This window comes from Boleophthalmus pectinirostris, unplaced genomic scaffold (assembly GCF_026225935.1).
Source record: "Boleophthalmus pectinirostris isolate CB_2022bp ecotype Guang Dong unplaced genomic scaffold, ASM2622593v1 HiC_scaffold_4, whole genome shotgun sequence".
NCBI classification, from domain to species: domain Eukaryota; kingdom Metazoa; phylum Chordata; class Actinopteri; order Gobiiformes; family Gobiidae; genus Boleophthalmus; species Boleophthalmus pectinirostris.
This window is the reverse complement of record NW_026571353.1, coordinates 18,311,553-18,331,936: the sequence shown is the minus strand read 5'-3', so window position 1 is coordinate 18,331,936 and position 20,384 is coordinate 18,311,553. Positions and strand designations below refer to the sequence as shown.

Genomic DNA, 20,384 nt, shown 5'->3' with positions numbered 1-20,384 from the left:
ATGATATAACTGTTACCTTACAGCTAGAAAATAAGTGATTCGAATTCTGCTGTAAATTCATGCTGTTGTTGTGTCCTTGGGCCAAACACTTCACCCACTTGCCTGTTTGAATATAGTCTATGATGTAGACTTGGTGTTGAGTGAGTGATGAGTGGTCGTTGGTCAGTCGTTTGTCAGGCTAGTGATTTTGGACATGCTTTTGTATCCATCCTGCAGGCCAGTCATCACAATTAACAGGTGTGTGGTATGTAGACCTATCTATGACATGGCGAACACTGATTTGGTGATTCTTTGTCTCACTATAGACTCATACCTGACACTTGACTGCTATTCTCCTTATAACCACTCATTCACATCATATGTGGCAGCAAATGTGGTAGAATATCTTAAAATACTTTGAATGAACAAAAGGTACAGTTGGATTGTGTGAAAAGAACAGTTTGTTTTTCCCCATGGAGACTGCAACAGGTTAGCTATGGACATTTGAGATGCTACAGGGCTTTTTACCCCATATGTGGTAGCAAATGTGGCAGAAGACCTTCCAGAGGAAATAGTCCAAGACTTTTCAGAGGAATCACTTTGAAGTAATGAACCATTTCTTCACCAATCCAAACACCAGAGCAGAGTAAGAATGAGGCCTTCTCTGTTGGGTTCACCTGGTTCCCCCAGAACACTGTTGTGATGCCCAGGCTGAAGGACACAGAGGAGGGACACTTTTGGCTCCTCCTTTTCTCAAACTGCCCTGACACAGGATCTACTGACCTTACCTGACCGGTCCTCTTGTTATTCTGCACTGAGACCTTTGAATGAGACACAATGGCGACTGAGAAGCTCAGTCTTAATGTTGCAGCAAAACCATATTGAACTTGAATTTCCCTAATTTACTGTGTCAAACTGTTAAAAAGAATCTGACTAGAGCAGACCATGACCGAGGCTACTATAATGGAATAATAGCTGTTCTGGGAATTGGAAAGGATGAAGAAAATATGAACCTGCCCCACCCCCTTCTGTGTTTGTGATAGTGATGCTGAGGAGAGATGTGCTCACTGTAAAACTGCTGCTGGTGTACATGAGGACAAGACACAGAGAAAGAATGAAGAAAGTGGATACAGAGTGAAGAAATCTCGTTGCTCAACATGTGCGGAGCTATTCACAATTTTATAATGGGGCTCCGGGAGCTTATTAAGGAGTATTTTTTAGGGTTTTGGGACTATGAGACCCCTAAGGTTATGGTGGTTAAAAACAGAACTCTTGGAGTTATTTACAGAGGTGTTCAGTTTCTTGTCATCACATATTTTATCTGGTAAGTCTGAAAGCATTTATCAGCTATGATTGTCTTAATTGTAAAAATGTAAAACCTGGTTTGGGAGCTCAGATAATGATAGTGGCAAGATTGTGATTATACTATAATCATTTGGTTACTAACTCATTTTATATGCACCCATGTTTGGTTATGTAATTTCATTTTAAGATTCAACTAAACAAGCTGAATAACTACAGTGTAACCTCAAAGAGATCATTTATATTTGTGCAAAAAGAAAGTCTCTTGAGGTTGCTGTTTTATGCCATAGGTATGTTTTTATAAGCCAGAAAGCCTATCAAGAGATTGAAACTCATCCAGAGAGTTCTGTTTACACAATAATGAAGGGCATCGCAGTTCATGGTGATGACATTCTGGACACTGCAGAGTATGCCCGACCATCTGAAGTCAGTTTGTTTATCTGCTCTAACTTATGATGTCACAGTCATGTAACCTATATCAACAGCTAAGTTTATTTGTTGGATTCAGGGTGGGGATGTGATCAGTACAATACTGAGAAGAGAAGTCACATATGATCAACAGCAAGGAATCTGTGCAGAGGTGAAAGTCTTACAAATTATCTCTTTAAATTGACCACTGGCTGTATGCTGAAATCATGTAATTGAATAAAGAATATCAGTTACACCTAAGTGTTTCTTCCTTTTAGTATCACCAGGTTGACAATGCCAACTGCTCATCAGATTCAGACTGTGTGGAGGGAGAGATCAACTTTAATGGCCATGGTACAGCTTTAACACCACAGATGCATCTGTGTATTTGCCAATTATATATAATATACTTTTTCTTTGTTTGGTAGGTAGAAGGACAGGGAGATGTGTGTGGTACTATAACTACACATTTAAAACCTGTGAAATCCAGACCTGGTGCCCTGTTGAAGAGTATGCAGCAGTGCGGTGAGTGCAGTCAGTTTTAATGATCTGATAACAGACCTAAAACGCTCAATACAGGACTGATGCAGATACAATCTTGCTGTGAAACAAGAGCTTCTCTGGTATCCTCCACAGTGAACCAGCGTTAGTAGAGGCCATCAATTTTACTGTATTTATCAGGAACTCCATCCTCTTCCCTAAATTCAAAGTACTAAGGTATGCTCCCATTAGTATGGCAGCATAATTGGCATTCTGAATATATCTATTGAAATAAATATATTCAATACTTGCCAGGGGGAACACAAAACATGCTGAAAACAAGACCATGCTGCGCAAATACCTGAAAAAGTGCCATTATGACGAAGAGAAAGAGCCCTATTGTCCAAACTTCAAACTGGGATACATTGCTAATAAGGCAAGGGAGGATTTTAAAGAGCTTTGCCTTACCGTAAGTACAATCAACAGTATCTTATGGCATGATAATAAATTCTGTCAAAATATAAAGTGATTTAAAAAATTCCACTCCTTTCTGATTAGGGTGGAGTGATTGGGGTGTTCATTAACTGGCAGTGTAACCTAGACTTGGATGCATCAAACTGTAAACCCACATACGCCTTTCGCCGTCTTGATATGAGGAAAGATTTATCGGATTCAGGCTATTACTACAGGTGAAATATGAACACTCATCTAAGTTCAGTACACAAATTCTTTTTATGGATATTTTACCACACCTTCATATTTTATAGGTTTGGCAAATATTACAGCAAAGATAGGGTAGAGTCTAGGACACTTATCAAAGCTTTTGGTATCCGTCTGGATGTCATAGTTCACGGACATGTAAGAACTTTAATAATTTAAACCATCTGAAATATGATATTAAGGGGACCCATTTTCTTTCTTGCAGGCTGGAAAATTTAGTCTTGTTCCAACAATCATCAGCATAGTGACAGCAATGACATCAGTTGGGATTGTAAGCTTATTACCGTCTCTTTAAACTTGTGCACTCATGGTATGTTTATTTTACAAAGAAAGCATTACTTTGCCCTGCCCCCCCCCCCCCCCCCTTCTTTTAGTGCTCAATTATTTGTGATTGGATTATGCTTACATTTATTGACAAGAACGAAGTCTACAGTGAAAGAAAATTTGATGAAGTGAGTAAAAGCCACAAAACTCAATACAATACAATCAATTTAGCTCAATTAAATCTTTTTTGTGATTTTAGGTTGCCAAAGAACCCATTCAACATATTTCCACAGGGTTTGGATACATTGTCGACTATGGCTCTACACACTCAGACCTCTCGGATGGTGTCCCGCTGTAGCATCTGAACACTTGGCTCAGCTCTAGCTTTTTTGAATCATGTCCTCTTTGAGAAAAGAGACAAGAGTATGGATTAAAATAGAACTACTGGAAATAGCTGCCTGTCATCCAAATACACAGATAATATATAATCATTTTTGCTGATCTAGTTTAGTTGTAGCATTTACTCCCAAACATATCTTGTAACAGTGAATGTACAACACAAACCATACTGTACGGTGTAATACTGCCTTATAATGCTTATCATTTTCATGATATTGTATTTTCATGACAATATAAACATATATAGTTTTGATGTTAATTAAACATTTAGGTTAGGGTTTAATCTAACCTAAATAATTTTGTATATCTCGGTAAATTTGAACTCTATTCAGAAAGTAATAGTGAAATTATTTAAATTTGTTTTCACTGAGATATACTGGTGGATTAGAGGAGCAGCACATCAGCAGCACATCAGCAGCACTGAGCAGTAATCAAATAAAGGCAACATTTCCCATCAAATGGGTTTCTCTAACACGATTGTGGGAAAGTGTGAATGCATCAGGATCCTCAGTGGTGTACAGTGCATGATTCAAGACTAATGGATTGACATCTATACTGCAAAAGAAAAGGGGCACTATAGCCAAATGGTAGTCTAATATTAACATTAAAGTTAAAAACCTGCTTAACATAATACATTTTACCACCTAATAAATCTAATTGCCTCAAAATTATTTTTTGTTGTTGCTTGAGCCTAATTGTGCCTTAGTCTGAAATATTATTATACTGAATTACTTCCATCTCAGAGGCTTTGAACCAATCAAACTAATGTTATAATGATGGATAATGAGCAAGGTCAACAAACACAAATCGCAGTATTAATTTTCGCATATTTATTTATGTTTCCAAGTGAATTTGTCTCATTTAAAAGAGCTCATACATATGATTTATAACTGATGTTGCTGTACAAGAAATATGCCCACAATAAAAAACAAAAATGTACCCAGTATGTTTATTTGATCATTGAACATGTTTTTAGTGTAACACAACGCAATTTCAGTATATGGGTTTTCATATCTTGGTGTCAAGATGGTACTTTATTGAGTCTTTTGACTCAAATGTGGACTCATAGCAAGCAGCCATTCGATGGTCTCACCCAAGAAGCTCATGTTGTAGTGGGACGCAATGTTCTGAAATACTGTGATCTGCTCTGAGAAACTCTAAAGGACACACATCATACTTAGAATAGGTTAGACAAGACATTATAAGACTAAAAGGGTAGCATGCCAAACCTTTGTTGAGAAAGTGAGTTCAAAATCCCCAGCACAGTTACAATATAGAGGCATGTTGGCTTCCTTCACTCCTTTACATTTGCTGCAAACCTAAAAAAGAAATTATTTTTTGATTATATATAATTTGTGTGTGTATGTGTGTATATATGTATATGTGTGTGTATATATACACACATATATACACACACACTATATATACACACACAATATATATATACATATTTTATATATATATAACATATATTTTTATATATATTAACATATATATATATATATTATATATATATATATATATAACATATATATTTTATATATATATATATATATATATACATATATTTTATATTATATATACATATATTTTATATATATATACATATATTTTATATATATATAATATATTATTTATATATATATATATATATACATATATTTTATATATATATAACATATATTTTATATATATATAACATATATTTTATATATATATATATATACATATATATTATATATAACATATATATACACACATATATAACATATATACACACATATATAACATATATACACACACATATATAACATATATACACACATATATATAACATATATACACACACATATATAACATATATACACATATACATATATACATACATATATAACATATACATATGCACATACATACACATACATACACATATATACATACATACATATATATACATACATACATACACATACATACATACACATATATACATACATACACATATATACATACATACATACATACACATATATACATACATACATACATACACATATATACATACATACATACATATATATAGCTAGTTTATAACCTGACTTTAAATTAATCAATTGGTTTTAGAAATGTCTCATATGAAAGCTAAAACCCTCCCAAATTATGCTCAATATACTAAAAGAAATTTGCTTTACTGAAGAAAGATTGATCTTTTAATGAACACAGAAACGTCAGATTTTGGCAAGACGAAAGTCTTGTCGCCTTGTCATATGATGCACCCAATCCTAGATTACAGCCTCATCTGTGATCAGATACTGATCAGTCAGTTAGTGGGTGTGTATAAAAAGAACCCCAGCACACCAGACCTTCACATCAACTGCAACTTGAACTCTGACAACATGCCTAAGATCCACCCTGAGACCAAAGCGTTAATTATCAAGAGGCTGAAGACCAGATCCACTGCTGAGGTGGCTGACACCTTCAATGTTTCTCAGCGTCAAGTACAAAGAATAAGAAAAAGATCTGCAATGACTGATGTTTTTGACAAGCCCAGGTCCAGCAGACCCCGCAAGACAACTGCTCGGGAGGACCGTTTGTTGATTCGAAAATCCAAGGCCAGCCCCTTTTCCACTGCAGCAGAGCTCCACCAGGCCTGGTCACCTCAAGTCCCTGTGTCAACCAGAACAGTTTGTAGAATTCTGTCTCGAAATGGCCTCTATGGTCGAATCAGTGCACAGAAACCAGCACTAAACAAAAGGCAATTAAAAAACCGTGTGGAATTTGCCAAGGCCCACAGCCTGCTAAAAGGATGGACACTGGAAAAGTGGCAGAAGGTGGATTTCTCAGATGAATCCTCGGTTGAATTACACCACAGCTGCCACAAATATTGCAGGAGTCCTACTGGAGCCCGCATAGATCCAAGATTCACCCAGAAAACAGTTAAGTTTGGTGGCGTAAAAATCATGGTCTGTGTTCCATCCAGTATGGGGGTGTGCGAGACATTTGCAGGGTGGAAGGCAATATCAATATCCTAAAATATCAAGAGGTATTAGCTACCTCTTACATTCCCAACCATAAAAGAGGTCAAATTTTGCAGCAGGATGGTGCTCCATCGCATACTTCTACCTCTACATCAAAGTTTCTCAAGGTGAAGAAGATCAAGGTGCTCCAGGACTGGCCAGCCCAGTCACCAGACATGAACATCATTGAGCATGTCTGGGGTAGAATGAAAGAGGAAGCATGGAAGGCAAAACCAAAGAATCTTGATGAACTCTGGGAGGCATGTAAGACTGCTTTCTTTGCTATTCCTGATGACTTCATCAACAAATTGTATGAATCATTGTTGAACCGCATGGATGCAGTCCTTCAAGCTCATGGAAATCATACAAGATATTAAATATGGATCTCACAGCACCACTACTTAATTCACTGACGTTATGCAACATATTTTTGTATTTGAAGTAAATTATTGTTCAATTTTCTGTAGGCGACAAGACTTTTGTCTTGCCAAAATCTGACCTTTCTGTGTTCATTAAATAATCAATCTTTCTTCAGTGAAGCAAATTTATTTTAGTTTATTGAGCATAATTTGGGAGGGTTTTAGCTTTCATATGAGACATTTCTAAAACCAATCGATTAATTTAAAGTCAAGTTATAAGCTTTTGTTTCTACAAAATGGATAAGCGACAAGACTTTTGTCAGAGACTGTGTGTGTGTGTGTGTGTGTGTCTATCTATCTATATATATATATATACACATACACACACACATATATATATATATACATACATATATATATACACATATATAAGATAAATTGTTATCTTAACACAGTGATACCAAAGTACTTTACCAGGTCTTGCAGTGTGTAGCTCATGAGTTTCTTCTGCAGAGCCTCCACCAGGGCCATCTCTATGGACTCTGTCTCATATTGAGCCTGGCAATTTGAGCAAAACCACTGCGGCAAGACTGACCCGTCCTGAAAGGTTTATATTCATGACATGAGAGGGGAAGTGGTAGAGTGGAAACAAAATTAATAGAACATTACTGGAGGAGCCTTACCTGGGCTATAGAAGGGTCCTTGCAGAGGTCAAGGTCTCGACAGAAATTGCAGTGATGACAAATGACTTCTGGCAGCACGTAGGACTGACAGGGATCACGAAACTGGGCATCATCAGAAAACTCCCCCACATCCACAAGCCGCAGGAGATCTCTTTTTAATTTGTTCATTTGGTTGGTGATGTTGAGATCCAATGACAACACCTGAGCAAAACAGAGGAAAATCTCTAAGAAACAGATTTTGAGCTATGTAAGCATAAAATTGAGGACTGAGTGTTATATACTGTACCTGGCAGACATATTTAATAAACTCCAGAGCTGGGTTATTTAGTGGGAGATAAGAACCAGGTAAAACTGGGAACATCTCCGATGGCTGGGTCACATTTCTGGTTCCTGTCACTTTCTTCTGGATTTTTTGAGTGATGGTAAAAATGTTCTGAGTAAGCTCGCCAGATACGTATTCTTGAGAGAAAGAAATGGTTCCTAAACACAAAGAAATAGGTGTTTATGCATCAATATTGTTAGTCTAAATAATAACTCCAGGTTTAGTAGATTTATAGTTTAGTAGGCAGATTTATTCAGTGCAATATTCATGTGCACCGCCTCTCCTCACATGTAACAAGTGCAAAAGGAGCTGTAGGGCCCCCTAGCTGTGAGGTAAACATAAAAACAAGAGCTATAAAATATAAACCAAACAAGTTACCATACAGTTCTCAGTTTGATATTATAGTTGTAAAAATTGACAAAAACTTAACCACCCATAATTTTCTTAACAAGAGTTAAAAGATTTAACCTTGAGAAAAATTAACAAAATAATAAGATAGAGGGTGACAATTATGTTTTAACAAAAATATTTTGTGATCTTGACATCTTGAAAAAAGCAAAACTTACCAGGAAGAGCACTCAAGTCCCCAACAGTTTGCTGTGTAACTTGACTTCCACCTCGACGTTTTATTGGTGTGGCTCCAGGCGCATTACGCCGAATCTCCTCTTTCATGCTGTGATACACGGCCGCAATGTAAGCTGAAGTAGAAAAATCAATGGATATAAAATAAAACAACAACAATGTGTGTGTGCGTGTGCATTTTATATATATATATATATATATATATATATATATATATATATATATATATATATATATATATATACACACATACACACACACACACACACATATACACATATACATACAAAATGTATTTATATATAAATAAATTGTATATATTTATACCAGAAACAATCATCAGAAAATATTTCTGGCAGGAGGCAGTTTGAGGAAGGTACTGCATTATGTTCCAGTTGCTCTCAATCAGATCTTCAACCTCATCTGTCTCTCCATCCTGGTCACCCTCCTCTGCACCCTCCTCCTCTTCATCCTCACTGTCATCTTCTCCTTGTTTTTCAGCTTTAGTCAGCTTGGTTCCCCCCTAAAAAAAGAGAATAGAGATTTATTAGTAGTACAAATCAGTGATGAAGTTAAACTAAATATTACCAGGTAAGTACCTCGCCATATAAGACGCTAGTGGGCAACTTGCCCTTTATGCCTCCATAATTGGCTGGGTCCATCCACATCAAAAACTCCCAACATTGAGAAAATGAAATCGACAAAGAGTGGAAGATTTCTCTGGAGTGTATGCTGCAAGTAAAGCAAATATAAGACTTTATTTGCTTTATTTTTGCTTTATTTTTACATAATTTATAGGTAAATACAAATGTGACATTGATGCCAACAAAACTAGAATAAGATTACATCATTAGACTAACCTGTTTGTTATGTAGTCAATGTAACCTATGGCATCGTCAATCCTTCGCTTTTTTGTACACAAGATAATTCTGTTGAAATTTCCATAAACAACAGTGGAGCCAAGGCGTTTGAACTCAGCAATCAACCTGAAAACAGACAGGGAAAACTTGCTAATAAAAGATACAAAAACACAATGCCAGTAGATAAGCCATCAAATATTAAAATCAGAAGTGGTTATCGCGTGTTCAACGTAATCTCCTTATTCTACATACAGCACTCAAAATTTAATACATAAAAGTACATGTGGTTTTTTTTTTAAATATTGACCAAAGCACTCACTGGAGGAAGACCTTCTTCATCATGTTGTGCAGTGTGCGGTGCAGTGCAGGATCATAGAGCAGAGAGCTACGGGACCGCAGCCATCGATAAAAGTGCATCACCTGGTTGTCTGCGTACACATTTTGGTACTGTGTGATCTCCCGGACCCATCCTACCACCATACTTTTCAAGATCCTGTCCGCACATGCAATATATTAGAAGAATGTTGAATTATATACACAATATGAAAGCACTTTATCTGTGGTTCAAACATATTGAACCTGAAAGTGTTGGAGCAAAGTGCTGTCTCGTCGTAGCTTGCCAATGCACTTGTTCCCTGGTTTCCAGACATCATGTCTTCCAAAGATGCTTGCTGGATCACGTCAAAACTTACACCCAGACTGGCCCCACCCTCCATGTCATTTACATGTTGTGATTGGAGGATGGTGTTAACTGCCAAGCTTTGTAAATCAAGCTCTATACAAACTGAAGAAAAAAGATTTTCTAAATGTTTTATTCCAAGTTTGGCTTTCTGACCTGTAACACACATACCTGTGGAGTAACATCCCTGTGCATTGATTTCTACTGAGCTCCTGTCATCACTTTCCATGACCAGGCGGCTGTCGTCAACCTCTTTCCCGCCCAGATCTGGTCTGGAGGTGGGTGAAAGCCATAGCAGGTGGTTGTGCTTTCGAAGGTGTCTTGCCAAGAACAAATCAGACCCAAAGATAGAGATATCCTGTGGCAGATTTCCTACTGGCAAGTGGTAATATCTGATGACACAAGATAATGTAAGTGTTATTGTGGATCAGGTTCACACGCACTCACACGCACTCACACGCACTCACACGCACTCACACGCACTCACACGCACTCACACGCACTCACACGCACTCACACGCACTCACACGCACTCACACGCACTCACACGCACTCCAGCACACACCTAGCCATGTCAAAGGCCTGTGACAGACAGCTGTCCAGATTGAGGTAGTGGCGAATCATGCGTCGGGCACCATGTCTTTGCCAGTCAAGGACATTATAGTTGATTTCATCTATGACATGGACTGGAACAACAGGAAATTCCTCCAGCACTGTCATCCCTGCAACCAGGCGCCGCAAGTCCCAGTTTGACTGGACTGCAATGAGCGTGGGCCCCCGACGTTCCTCCTATTATAAAGGAGTATTTCTAGTATTACACATTTTAACTTATATATTCAGTTATAATGATCCCAGATTACCTTGTAATTTAACAATATGCGCTGCAGTGCGCGGTAGATGGTCTTGACATCACTTTCAGCTCGAACTTCAAAGATATGTTTCTCTGGTGGAAGGAGCTCCTCTGTCGTTTTCTCCAGAAGTGCAGTGCGCTCAGCACTGTACAAGTTATTCAGGCTGGGCATCTGATTGCTTCGAACCTAATAGATATTTCATTATAAATATAAGGACAATATTAAAAGTACATTTTTCAGATTTTCAGGTGGGGGTCTGCCACCAGCTTGTCTCCACATAGATATTGTGTTGCCTTGAATGTTCCACAGTATTGTATAAAGTATACTATCTAGTATGTATTCAATTACAGGTGTATTTAAATGGTCAAAAATACATTGAGGGAAAAAAAAAGACACATTCTTATTGTGAGCAAAGCCATCTCTCAAAATATCTCACCCATTCCTTGCTTTGGTGGGTGACCAAGAGCTTGTATTCACGGAGATAAATTAAATTTCCCCATGAGCCATTTTAGGCAGAGCAGTAATAGTATGGAGGCAAGTAGTTGGCATGCCATACACCAGAAAAATGTTACATACCCCTTTAAGTAGTGAAAAAATCAAAGGGTTTCTTACTGTATCTAGGATGAATACACTAGCTTTGCGCTGAGATGGGATGAAAAGACCAAAGAGTGCCTTTTGCCCCTGGCTGTGATGATACAGGTACATATGGCGAACACTCCCTAAATGGGAAAAGATTCTTGCATCAATCAAAATACATCAAAAACATAAAAATTATGTGTTTTCTCTGTATGAGGCACTTTTCACATCTTCGCATCATTATTTTCAAGTGTACAGAAGGTAATACTTGTTAAAATTACAGATGAAACTATCAAATATACAGGGTTCCCACTCTCTTTCACTGAAAAAAACTTTGACTTTACGGCACCCTACATGTGTAGTATTGAGCATACTTGGGGCTAAATAAATTAAATGTGTGCCACTCCCCTTATGGTTATGGCATTATAGTTTTTTAACACTCAAAATACTGCCAATGCATTTATTACAGTCTCTTTTAAACAAAAGGCGCATATGTTGTTTGGAAATAATCATAATAGCCTAATGATAACTTAACACTGTGGCTGTGTGAAAAAAATACTAAAATTCCATGACTTTTCCAGGCCTGGAAAATGGCCTTTTCCAGCATTTTCATGACTGTGGGAACCCTGAATATACCTGGTTCCAGATAGTTGAACTGTGCCAAAGATCTCATCTCTAGATACTCCAGGTCATACGTGTCAGCCTCCCTGTCAGCCAGGTCCCGCACTACATGCTTATTGACCATGCAAACACAACCAAGCTGCACCAAAGCCCGGAACAACAGCGGGACCTAAAAAAATTGTAGCTTTAAAAACTTTTAAAAGTACACACATTTACCAAATGGCTCTGTAAAAACAAGACCACATATTGGGCCAAATACAATACCTGTGTTTCATAGACTCCTTCAATATCAGGTGCAGATAGGTCAGCATTTATTTGGTTGATGTGCTCCTGGTACATATCCTCTGGTACAGTGTACTCATAAAGGTAATACACCATGTTAGAGCGCGGAAGCATGCGGTTCACCTGTGGCAAAAATACATTTTTACGTAACTGGCATCATGTACCAATGTTTATAGGAAGCAATCTATATATAATACCTTTTTATAAGTGGTACCCTCTTCCTGTTTTGGAACCTTCTGATTGACATAAAAAACTCGAGGAATGTTAAGCTTCATGCAGTGAAGGTCATTCCCTATCACAGCCCATAGTTTATATAAGCCAGGGTGATTGGTTTCTGCAATCTGGAAGTGAAGAACGAAAAATATATCATTGATAAGGCTTTAATCTTGCCATTAGAAGTTGCTGATTGCATTGTTCTATAATTCTTTACCTGCACAATCTGCCAGGGCATGTCTAAGATGCTACGTGCCGTTCTTCGTAGAAAACTCCCCAGTCCGGTGATGGGTCCCTCTCTGATCACTCCTCCTGTCGATTGAGCTTCTCCATCCAACAGTCTCCTCTTCTTCTTCCTCTCCTTTCTCTGTCTCAGCTGCAGCTCCCACTTTTTCTTATGATATCGCAGCCAAACCAGATGTTGTTCCTATTTAACAAATGATTAATTACATGCAGATTTATTTGTGGAAATTATTGCCAAACAATATGAATGCAGATGCAACATTTTATTTTCTCGATGACTCCCAATTTCCCGTATTAAATGTCCTAAAATATAAACATACTTATTTATTCTGCATTAAAGTTTTTGCCCACTCTGAGCAAGACGACAATGGAGTAACAGCTAATTGTGGGGGTTCCTGCTAACTTCAGTTAAAAGTTCCAAAAAAAGTATTATTAATATGATTTCAATCTATAAACATATTTTCTGCAACAAAACTTTTTGCCCGTGCTTACCTTTGTGGATCCCATGGGTGGAGGAGGACCCAGTATCTCTCTCCATGACTGTGTGAGGTTCAGGTCCTGAGACTCTGCCTGGCTGTCCTCTCCCTGTGAAGACCGCTTCCTCTTTGTACTGATGAGAATGGCTGGCTGAATGGGTTTTGGCATCCCAAAATCCTCAATGTCAGGAGTCTCTCCTTGGTTGAAGAGCTGGTGAGCCACCTGACAAGACATGTCAAATGGAAACAGTAAAATTATAAACTGCATTTTAATTAACTACATAAATCCATACTATTGTCAAATAAGACGCGTACCTGTCTCTTACCCTCGCTGGTAAAAAGCTCACTGATTTTCTTTTGCTTGTAAATGTCATTTTTTTCAAGAAGTTTTTTATGGAGCCAGTCAGGATGCCTGACTCTCGGTACAGGATTCTTCACCTTATAATTATAGTAAGCATAATTTATATTATTAATAGTATTAATAACATTAAAAAGGAAATAGTTAAAAAAAAGAGCACCTGTTGCAGAGCTGCTGGGATTGTGATGATTTTCTGAATAGCACTGCCCAATCTTTCTATGTAGTAACTCCAATCAACAATCTGTAACAAGAGATCCAGTCATTAAACAATTCATGCATTGATTTATGATGATTTTTTTCTACTAACCGAGCGAATATCCAGGTCATGTAGACTTGGCATTTTTAACCATTTTCGAAGGAAATGTTTTCTCACACTAGTCTCTGCTTGGAAGATGGCTAAAGGAATTGCTCTAAACGCAAGTAAATCAGGGTCAGTCATGGCATTTAGACATTTTCAATAATATGGAAAAGACATTAGACTAACCTCTCAGTAACAGGGGACCCTTCAGGTTTTCGAGAAATAACAAATCTACAGCTCAAACCAGCATCTTTCACCATTTGATCTCCCAGAAACTCAGCTAGTCTTTTTGCAGTGCTAATAGACGTCGACTTCTGTTCCCCATAGTCCTCCAGCTTTTTAGACATTGATCGATTCTCAGAAATCAGGTCAAACAGCTCCGCGTCTGGCATATTGGCAGCCTGTTTGTGAATAGTATATTAAAAACAGTAGGCTTTAAATAGAAATACAAAAAAGCAAAAAATGGTTTACCTTGCTGTAGAGTACATCCAGCCAGTAATCTGCCACTTTGGCCACAGATGCATATACCTCATCTAGAGTTGTACCTTTAAGGAAAGCCTCAAAAACTGACGACTGAAAGATCTTAATGAGCTGCAGTTCTCCTCTTCTTTTCACTTCAAAACCTTTGAGCTCAGCTAGAGAGCCGTCTTCATTAAACACAGCATACCTTTAAACATAATGTGACTTTACTTGATGTTACAGGAGTTTTGATTATTTTAATTTCAACTACAACCTCATTCTACAAATGGCATGTACCTTTTCTTCAACTTTTTACCTTCCTCTTTAGAGGCAGGCAAGATCATGGCCAGATATGGTCCATCCACCTCAAAGAAGATGCTGTTCTCCGATTTGATGTTGTAAGTGAGAGATACAGGGTCAACCAATTCATGATATTGGTTATTAGTGAATCCTTCCTTTACCAATATATTCAGCATGGCCCCAGGATACGAAATGGTCACCTTAGGCTTTTTCTCATTGCTTGTCCTCACAACAAAGTTCTCCGGAAAAGTGTTAGGAAGGACACACCAGATACCATCTGTGTCCAACTCAAGGGGTCTCCTATGAAAATGGAAAAAAATTAGATGATATATGTATTTTAAAGAGACAACCACACTAAAGGCAATTATAATTTGGTAACTGCACGTCATATTGGATTGAGCAAGGGATTAAGAAAATAAATTCACACAAATTATAACAGTAGTAGACATCAGCAGTTATGTTGGCTTAGCATTAGCCATTTAAGTAATTGCATAAAGTATTATGATAACAATCACCCTATTTGTTCAATGAGCTCTCTGGCCTGTGTGATGATGTTGGCTCCAGTATGACACACAATACCAGCCATCTCCATGGAGTACCAGCGTGCCCTAAAGAAAGTGGAAAATTATATAACAAAAAAATTTCTATGACTGCTGGACAGTGTTAAGACATACCCTTTCCTCATTACATATCCATAAAAAGAGTTGAGAATACACTTGTGTGCCAGCTGCAGAGATTCGTACAGAATCTCCATGTTCTTACAGCGTTTCACCTCTGCTGCATCGCCACTGTCTTGGGCTGCGGACAGTTTTTTCTTCCAGACCTTTAATTAAAAAAAAGTATTTTACACCCTAATGTAGTGGTTGTGTGGTATTCAGTGGTGAATTCAAAAAGTACCTTGTGAAGTCCTTTGAAATCATATCGCCGATCTCTGAAGGCTCTGACCGTATCAACATAGAAAGAATTCTCTCTTTGACAGATAGTGGTGATTCGCTCCTCCAGCCTGGTTACATGTACCTTCTTATAGGCCTTTTTGCAATAATCTGCAGTTTCAAGTATAGTGATAAGAAAAAAAAAAAAAATTTAATCTAAAAACAATAGTTTCTAATGGTTACCAACCTGCCAGACGTTTCTTCTCATGTTTGGCCTGTTCCTCTCGGTTTAGTGAATGAAATGCTCGAGGAGGACCATTGGGGAAAAATGGAGGAAACTTCTCAGACTCCAGCTGCTGCTGAATACGGTGGAATTCACTGCGACTGGCAGGCACTAGCAGATATAAAAATTTTGAGAGCATTGGTTTTGTGTACTATCATTAAACAAAATAGTATAACATATATAAAAATGTATAGATTAATTAGTTTCAGATTGTATATATGACTGAAAAGTAAAACTAACTGATTTCTCCTCTCCATTGCCAGGTCATCCTCCTCTGACAAGTGGCTCCAGGTTTATTGAAGTCACAAGCAGCACAGGTGGCCTCATCAACCATTGCAGATGGCTGTAAAAAGGAATAAACAGAATACAATAGGTGGATGTTACATTTTAAACTAAGTTACTTTAATTTTTTTACCTGGAGGCGGTTGGTCAGAATAATGTTGGGATACATGGCACCAACATCCAGATGATAAATAAGAGGGCACTCAATCCTATTAGGAACGTCTTTAAGGGATGTCAACTTCTTTTTTATATCATCACAAACCTGATGGTGTAGATCACATTTTAAGTCTACTTGACAAGACATCTTCGTGTTAATACCCAAAGGTAGACCTACCTCATTAAAGTTTGTAACCTGTTCTAAAGGCATTTTCTCTTCCTCCTCAATGGCATGACGCATTGTGCGCTCAACTCTCTGATACAAGAAGTCAAACGCTGCCGGGTTCTGTGAAATTTTAGCAAGTCATATTATGTGATATATAGATTAGCGTGACTTGACAAACAAATGATTTGAGGCAACATGTACCATTTTAAAGCGACAGGGAATGTCACTGCGGAAAACCCCAGACTCAAGCGCCTCCACGTGACCACCCACATAAGTTTCTGAGTCCAAAACATGGCCGTCGTCAGTCAGCTTGTTAAAAACTTGCTCTTGTTTGTTTGGGAAGATGATGTTGGCATGGAAGGCTTGGACCATCAACAAAGCTTCACACAGTGTTCCAGAGCCCTTACGCAGCACCTGAGTGTAAAAAAAAAAAATGTCAACATCCTGTGAAATAAATATAAAATGCATATTTAAATTATACAAACCTCATCTGGTTCCATTGGAATGATCGTGCACAGCGCAAAGATAAAGGGGTGAACATACTTCATATAGAGGTAGTAAGTTGCGACTGCATCAGACACGGAGTAAGTGGCTAATGTCTGAAAAAAACAAACACACAAAACAAGTGCATTCAGTTCCAGTAATATAGTTTATGAAACAGTTTATGAAAAGTTTTAAAATGCTCGGTACCTGAGGCTCCTCAGTTGCCATGCGACACATTTCCTCTGGATCCAACTCTACAGGATCATAGCTTAGTTTAGCTTTGGCTGCTGCCTTCAGATTATGACTTCCAACGGGCAAGTAGCTATCTCTTTTTACCCATCTGTTAAAGATGTTGATAGAAATTTAGATAAACAAGCTATTTCTTCTTTTAGAAATAACCTTTATTTTAAAAAAATATGTAAGAGAATTGTTAGTAATTGAAAACATACTTTAAGCAGTCCATGTGAATGGCCTGGCTAGATTTATATTCCCCTTGGCTATCTTTCTGAAAACCAATCTCTCTGTACATGCTCAGTCCATGAAGGGATGCCCGTGTTTCCACAAAAGGCCTGCAAATATCAGGCAAACCAACAGAAGCCAGTCACTTGATTTAACTGACAATCAATACAGTCAATAATAGGAATATACAGTTGGAATAGAAATCTGACCAATCAAAGAAGTCTCCATTGTAAGTCACAAAAATGTTTGGTTTTGTCTCTTGAACGTGATCAAACCAACGCTTAAGAAGGGCGACCTACAGACAATGTCACAGGTTACAAAACATCAGCATATCAAAACAGGCTTACATTCTAAGATGTACCTCGTCATCTTCATTGAAGACAGTAAAGGGACCTTCATACTCTGGTTTAGGAGTAAATTCAAAATCCTCTATGTTGTCTGACACAATCTCTCTGTTTGTGATAAGAAACCCCTTTGGTGCAAAAGAGACAAACAGGTGTGACAAGGCAAACAAAAAAACAAAATGCATAAATAATAAGTAGAGCATTCAAACATACTTGACCATCAATCATATATGAAATCATCATGATTTGATCAGTCTCTGCATCTGGAAATTTCAGCGGAAGTTTTGTGGTCTCTATGTCAAATGCTAAAACAACAGGGTCCTGCAAACATATTTGGCATGGTTAGAAGTGGAAAAAGGCAAGTACTGATATGATATGTTAAATATGCAATGATAAAAATCCGTACTGGCCGCTCAACAAGGTCATCTCTTCGTACAATCTCAGGTGGGTAGGAGCTACCTCTGTATCGAACATTGTACCAGTGAGCCTGAAAATAACAGAATAAATTAACTTGGAAATCTTAGTAGACATGTTAGTTGATTTTTGAAGCATAAAATTAGTGTGTATATATTTACCACATGTATCTTCAAGTCAATTGACACACGCACATGGTAGGGTACATCAAACTCTCGCATATCTATAATGTTGTCCAGTTGTTCAGAGATACTTTTGGCCATTGCTTCTTCATCGACTGACATCACATTGCCACCTGACAAAGCACTAAATACAAAGCATGTTTTGTGTTAGGTGTTAAAACATACAAATATCTGGTAAATGTGATCCATTTCTTCTACCTTGATAACATTGAGGTGTATGCATCATTGGACTGCTCTTTCTCTCTGTTTTTACGTACTGCTGGTGCAATCTCCCGTCTGACTTTATTAAGATCGTCCATGGTGTTGAAGGTAAGTTTGATATAGTTTCTTTTAAGCCCAACTAAGTGGTTCGGCTAGACACATCAGCATACATTAATTATTTGTTTATAATTTTTTTGTTTTCATTAGTATATTGCATATAATATATACATTGTATACTCACCAGGTCTAGGTCTTCTTTGGGGACCATTTCCAGCTTTGCCATTTTTCCTTGAAACTTCTTTGAAAGGTAAGAGATCACTTCCCTCTCACAGTTCTGCATGTAAAGCACATATCTGTAAATTCAAAGTATTGGTCTGGAAAGTAAATTACAATTTACAACTAACCTTTTTAGTTGCTACATAAAAATATGGTTTAAAAGGAAGGGCAACCTAAGAACGAAAGGAGGCAAATAAGTAAGACAGTTTCCCAACAACAAATAATGCACGCCTTTGTGTGTGCACCTTAAACCTGCTCCCATCTTCCTGAATGAAATAATAGTCCACAGCACTAACGAGTCGCTTGTCTTCATCCAGGATCTCAGTCTAAGTAAAACAAAAGCCTGTTATCGTCTCGTTTAGCGACAGGCCATAAATGACACACCACTTTTAATTTACTGGATGCATGTTAATAAGCCAGCCAGTCTTCTCCCCTGGTTCTTGGATTCTATCAAAGCCAAAACGAGAGTCCATCTCATCTGTAAACTGGCTCTGCTCAAGCCTCTTGATAGCTGACACTGACGATCCATCATCCCTAAGAAAAAACACTGCATTGTAATAACATCCAAACATATACCATTCTATATTTTATGAAGATGTGCATACAATTATAATAAAAACAGTAGCACAATGTATCACAAAAGTAAATATATCACAAGTTTGATTCTTTCACTTAAGTTATAATTGTATTCTTTTGTTCTAAGTAAGTATTGTTAGTAGAACAAAAATAATGCATTACTATCACCATTGCAATACTGAAAGGCATGCAACATTATGCATAATGGATTTAACAGCACTGAGCTCAAAGAAAATGTTCAGGCATTAATTAAAAGAGATTTTCATACAATGTAATTACATCGATCAGTTTTAGAAACAGTGCATCTGATCATGCTGAAAAAGGAGCAAAAATCTGTAAACGTATGTGCTACACCTGATAATCTACTGTAAACAATATAATGACAAACGAGGAGATAGACATACTGGTTTTCCTGATCTCCGCCACTTTGTCCTCCTCGGTCAGCTTTGAATCGTCCACTGTTTTGGAGCACCATGTTGCTTTATGCGCAGTCACACAAGTTAAACCTTGACCACACAGCACCATACACCTGTGTTTAACTGGACATTTAACGTTACTGAGAGTAAAAGTAACCCAGATGGATTGCCCCTTATTCGCGTTGTTTTCCTATTTTGGCGCGGTCTGCTTTTGCCGCGAGAGTGACACAGAACAGGAAGTACGAAGATCGGTTTGGGAGAAGATGCTGCTTAGTACAAAGTGTGCAAATATAAATACAAAAATAAACATATTTAAACTATTTAAACACTAATAAACAACTTTAATTAGAACACAAAAAATAAATACATTTAAAATAACAAATTAAAAAAACAAATTAAAAACAACACACAGGAAGCTTGACTATCAGACAAAACATAAAGGTGGTGTATTGAAAACAATGTTGGTATAAATTAGAACATACTCATCTTTACTTTTGCCTTAAATGTGTGACGTACATTTGATAATGACTGGATATTTGATGA

At 37.5% G+C, this 20,384-nt stretch overlaps 2 protein-coding genes across 2 annotated transcripts; one reads left to right on the top strand and one right to left on the bottom strand.

Moving 5' to 3' along the window:
• Positions 1 to 135: 135 nt before the first annotated feature.
• p2rx2 (purinergic receptor P2X, ligand-gated ion channel, 2) lies at positions 136 to 4,169 on the top strand. The gene is made up of 12 exons (XM_055161823.1): positions 136 to 1,303; positions 1,572 to 1,707; positions 1,790 to 1,861; positions 1,968 to 2,043; positions 2,118 to 2,214; positions 2,326 to 2,406; positions 2,485 to 2,638; positions 2,728 to 2,858; positions 2,937 to 3,027; positions 3,095 to 3,160; positions 3,264 to 3,341; positions 3,413 to 4,169. Exons 1-12 carry the CDS (start codon positions 1,137 to 1,139, stop codon positions 3,509 to 3,511), a joined length of 1,248 nt encoding a protein of 415 aa, XP_055017798.1. The 5' UTR covers positions 136 to 1,136; the 3' UTR covers positions 3,512 to 4,169.
• A 198-nt stretch (positions 4,170 to 4,367) lies between these two features.
• pole (polymerase (DNA directed), epsilon) lies at positions 4,368 to 20,373 on the bottom strand. The gene is made up of 48 exons (XM_020920929.2): positions 19,830 to 20,373; positions 19,248 to 19,383; positions 19,095 to 19,175; positions 18,978 to 19,022; positions 18,815 to 18,907; positions 18,571 to 18,725; positions 18,352 to 18,496; positions 18,183 to 18,263; positions 17,990 to 18,097; positions 17,794 to 17,904; positions 17,642 to 17,727; positions 17,423 to 17,542; positions 17,181 to 17,313; positions 16,976 to 17,089; positions 16,692 to 16,904; positions 16,503 to 16,610; positions 16,302 to 16,430; positions 16,127 to 16,229; positions 15,851 to 15,997; positions 15,629 to 15,774; positions 15,406 to 15,554; positions 15,247 to 15,339; positions 14,729 to 15,031; positions 14,444 to 14,639; positions 14,159 to 14,373; positions 13,982 to 14,084; positions 13,835 to 13,915; positions 13,632 to 13,754; positions 13,333 to 13,539; positions 12,815 to 13,024; positions 12,582 to 12,725; positions 12,367 to 12,507; positions 12,118 to 12,271; positions 11,518 to 11,624; positions 10,915 to 11,091; positions 10,620 to 10,843; positions 10,226 to 10,446; positions 9,955 to 10,159; positions 9,695 to 9,868; positions 9,376 to 9,501; positions 9,115 to 9,247; positions 8,843 to 9,038; positions 8,500 to 8,631; positions 7,898 to 8,091; positions 7,612 to 7,812; positions 7,403 to 7,528; positions 4,782 to 4,871; positions 4,368 to 4,709 (listed from the first exon to the last, which is right to left on the bottom strand). Exons 1-48 carry the CDS (start codon positions 19,898 to 19,900, stop codon positions 4,587 to 4,589), a joined length of 6,873 nt encoding a protein of 2,290 aa, XP_020776588.1. The 5' UTR covers positions 19,901 to 20,373; the 3' UTR covers positions 4,368 to 4,586.
• Between the last annotated feature and the right edge of the window lie 11 nt (positions 20,374 to 20,384).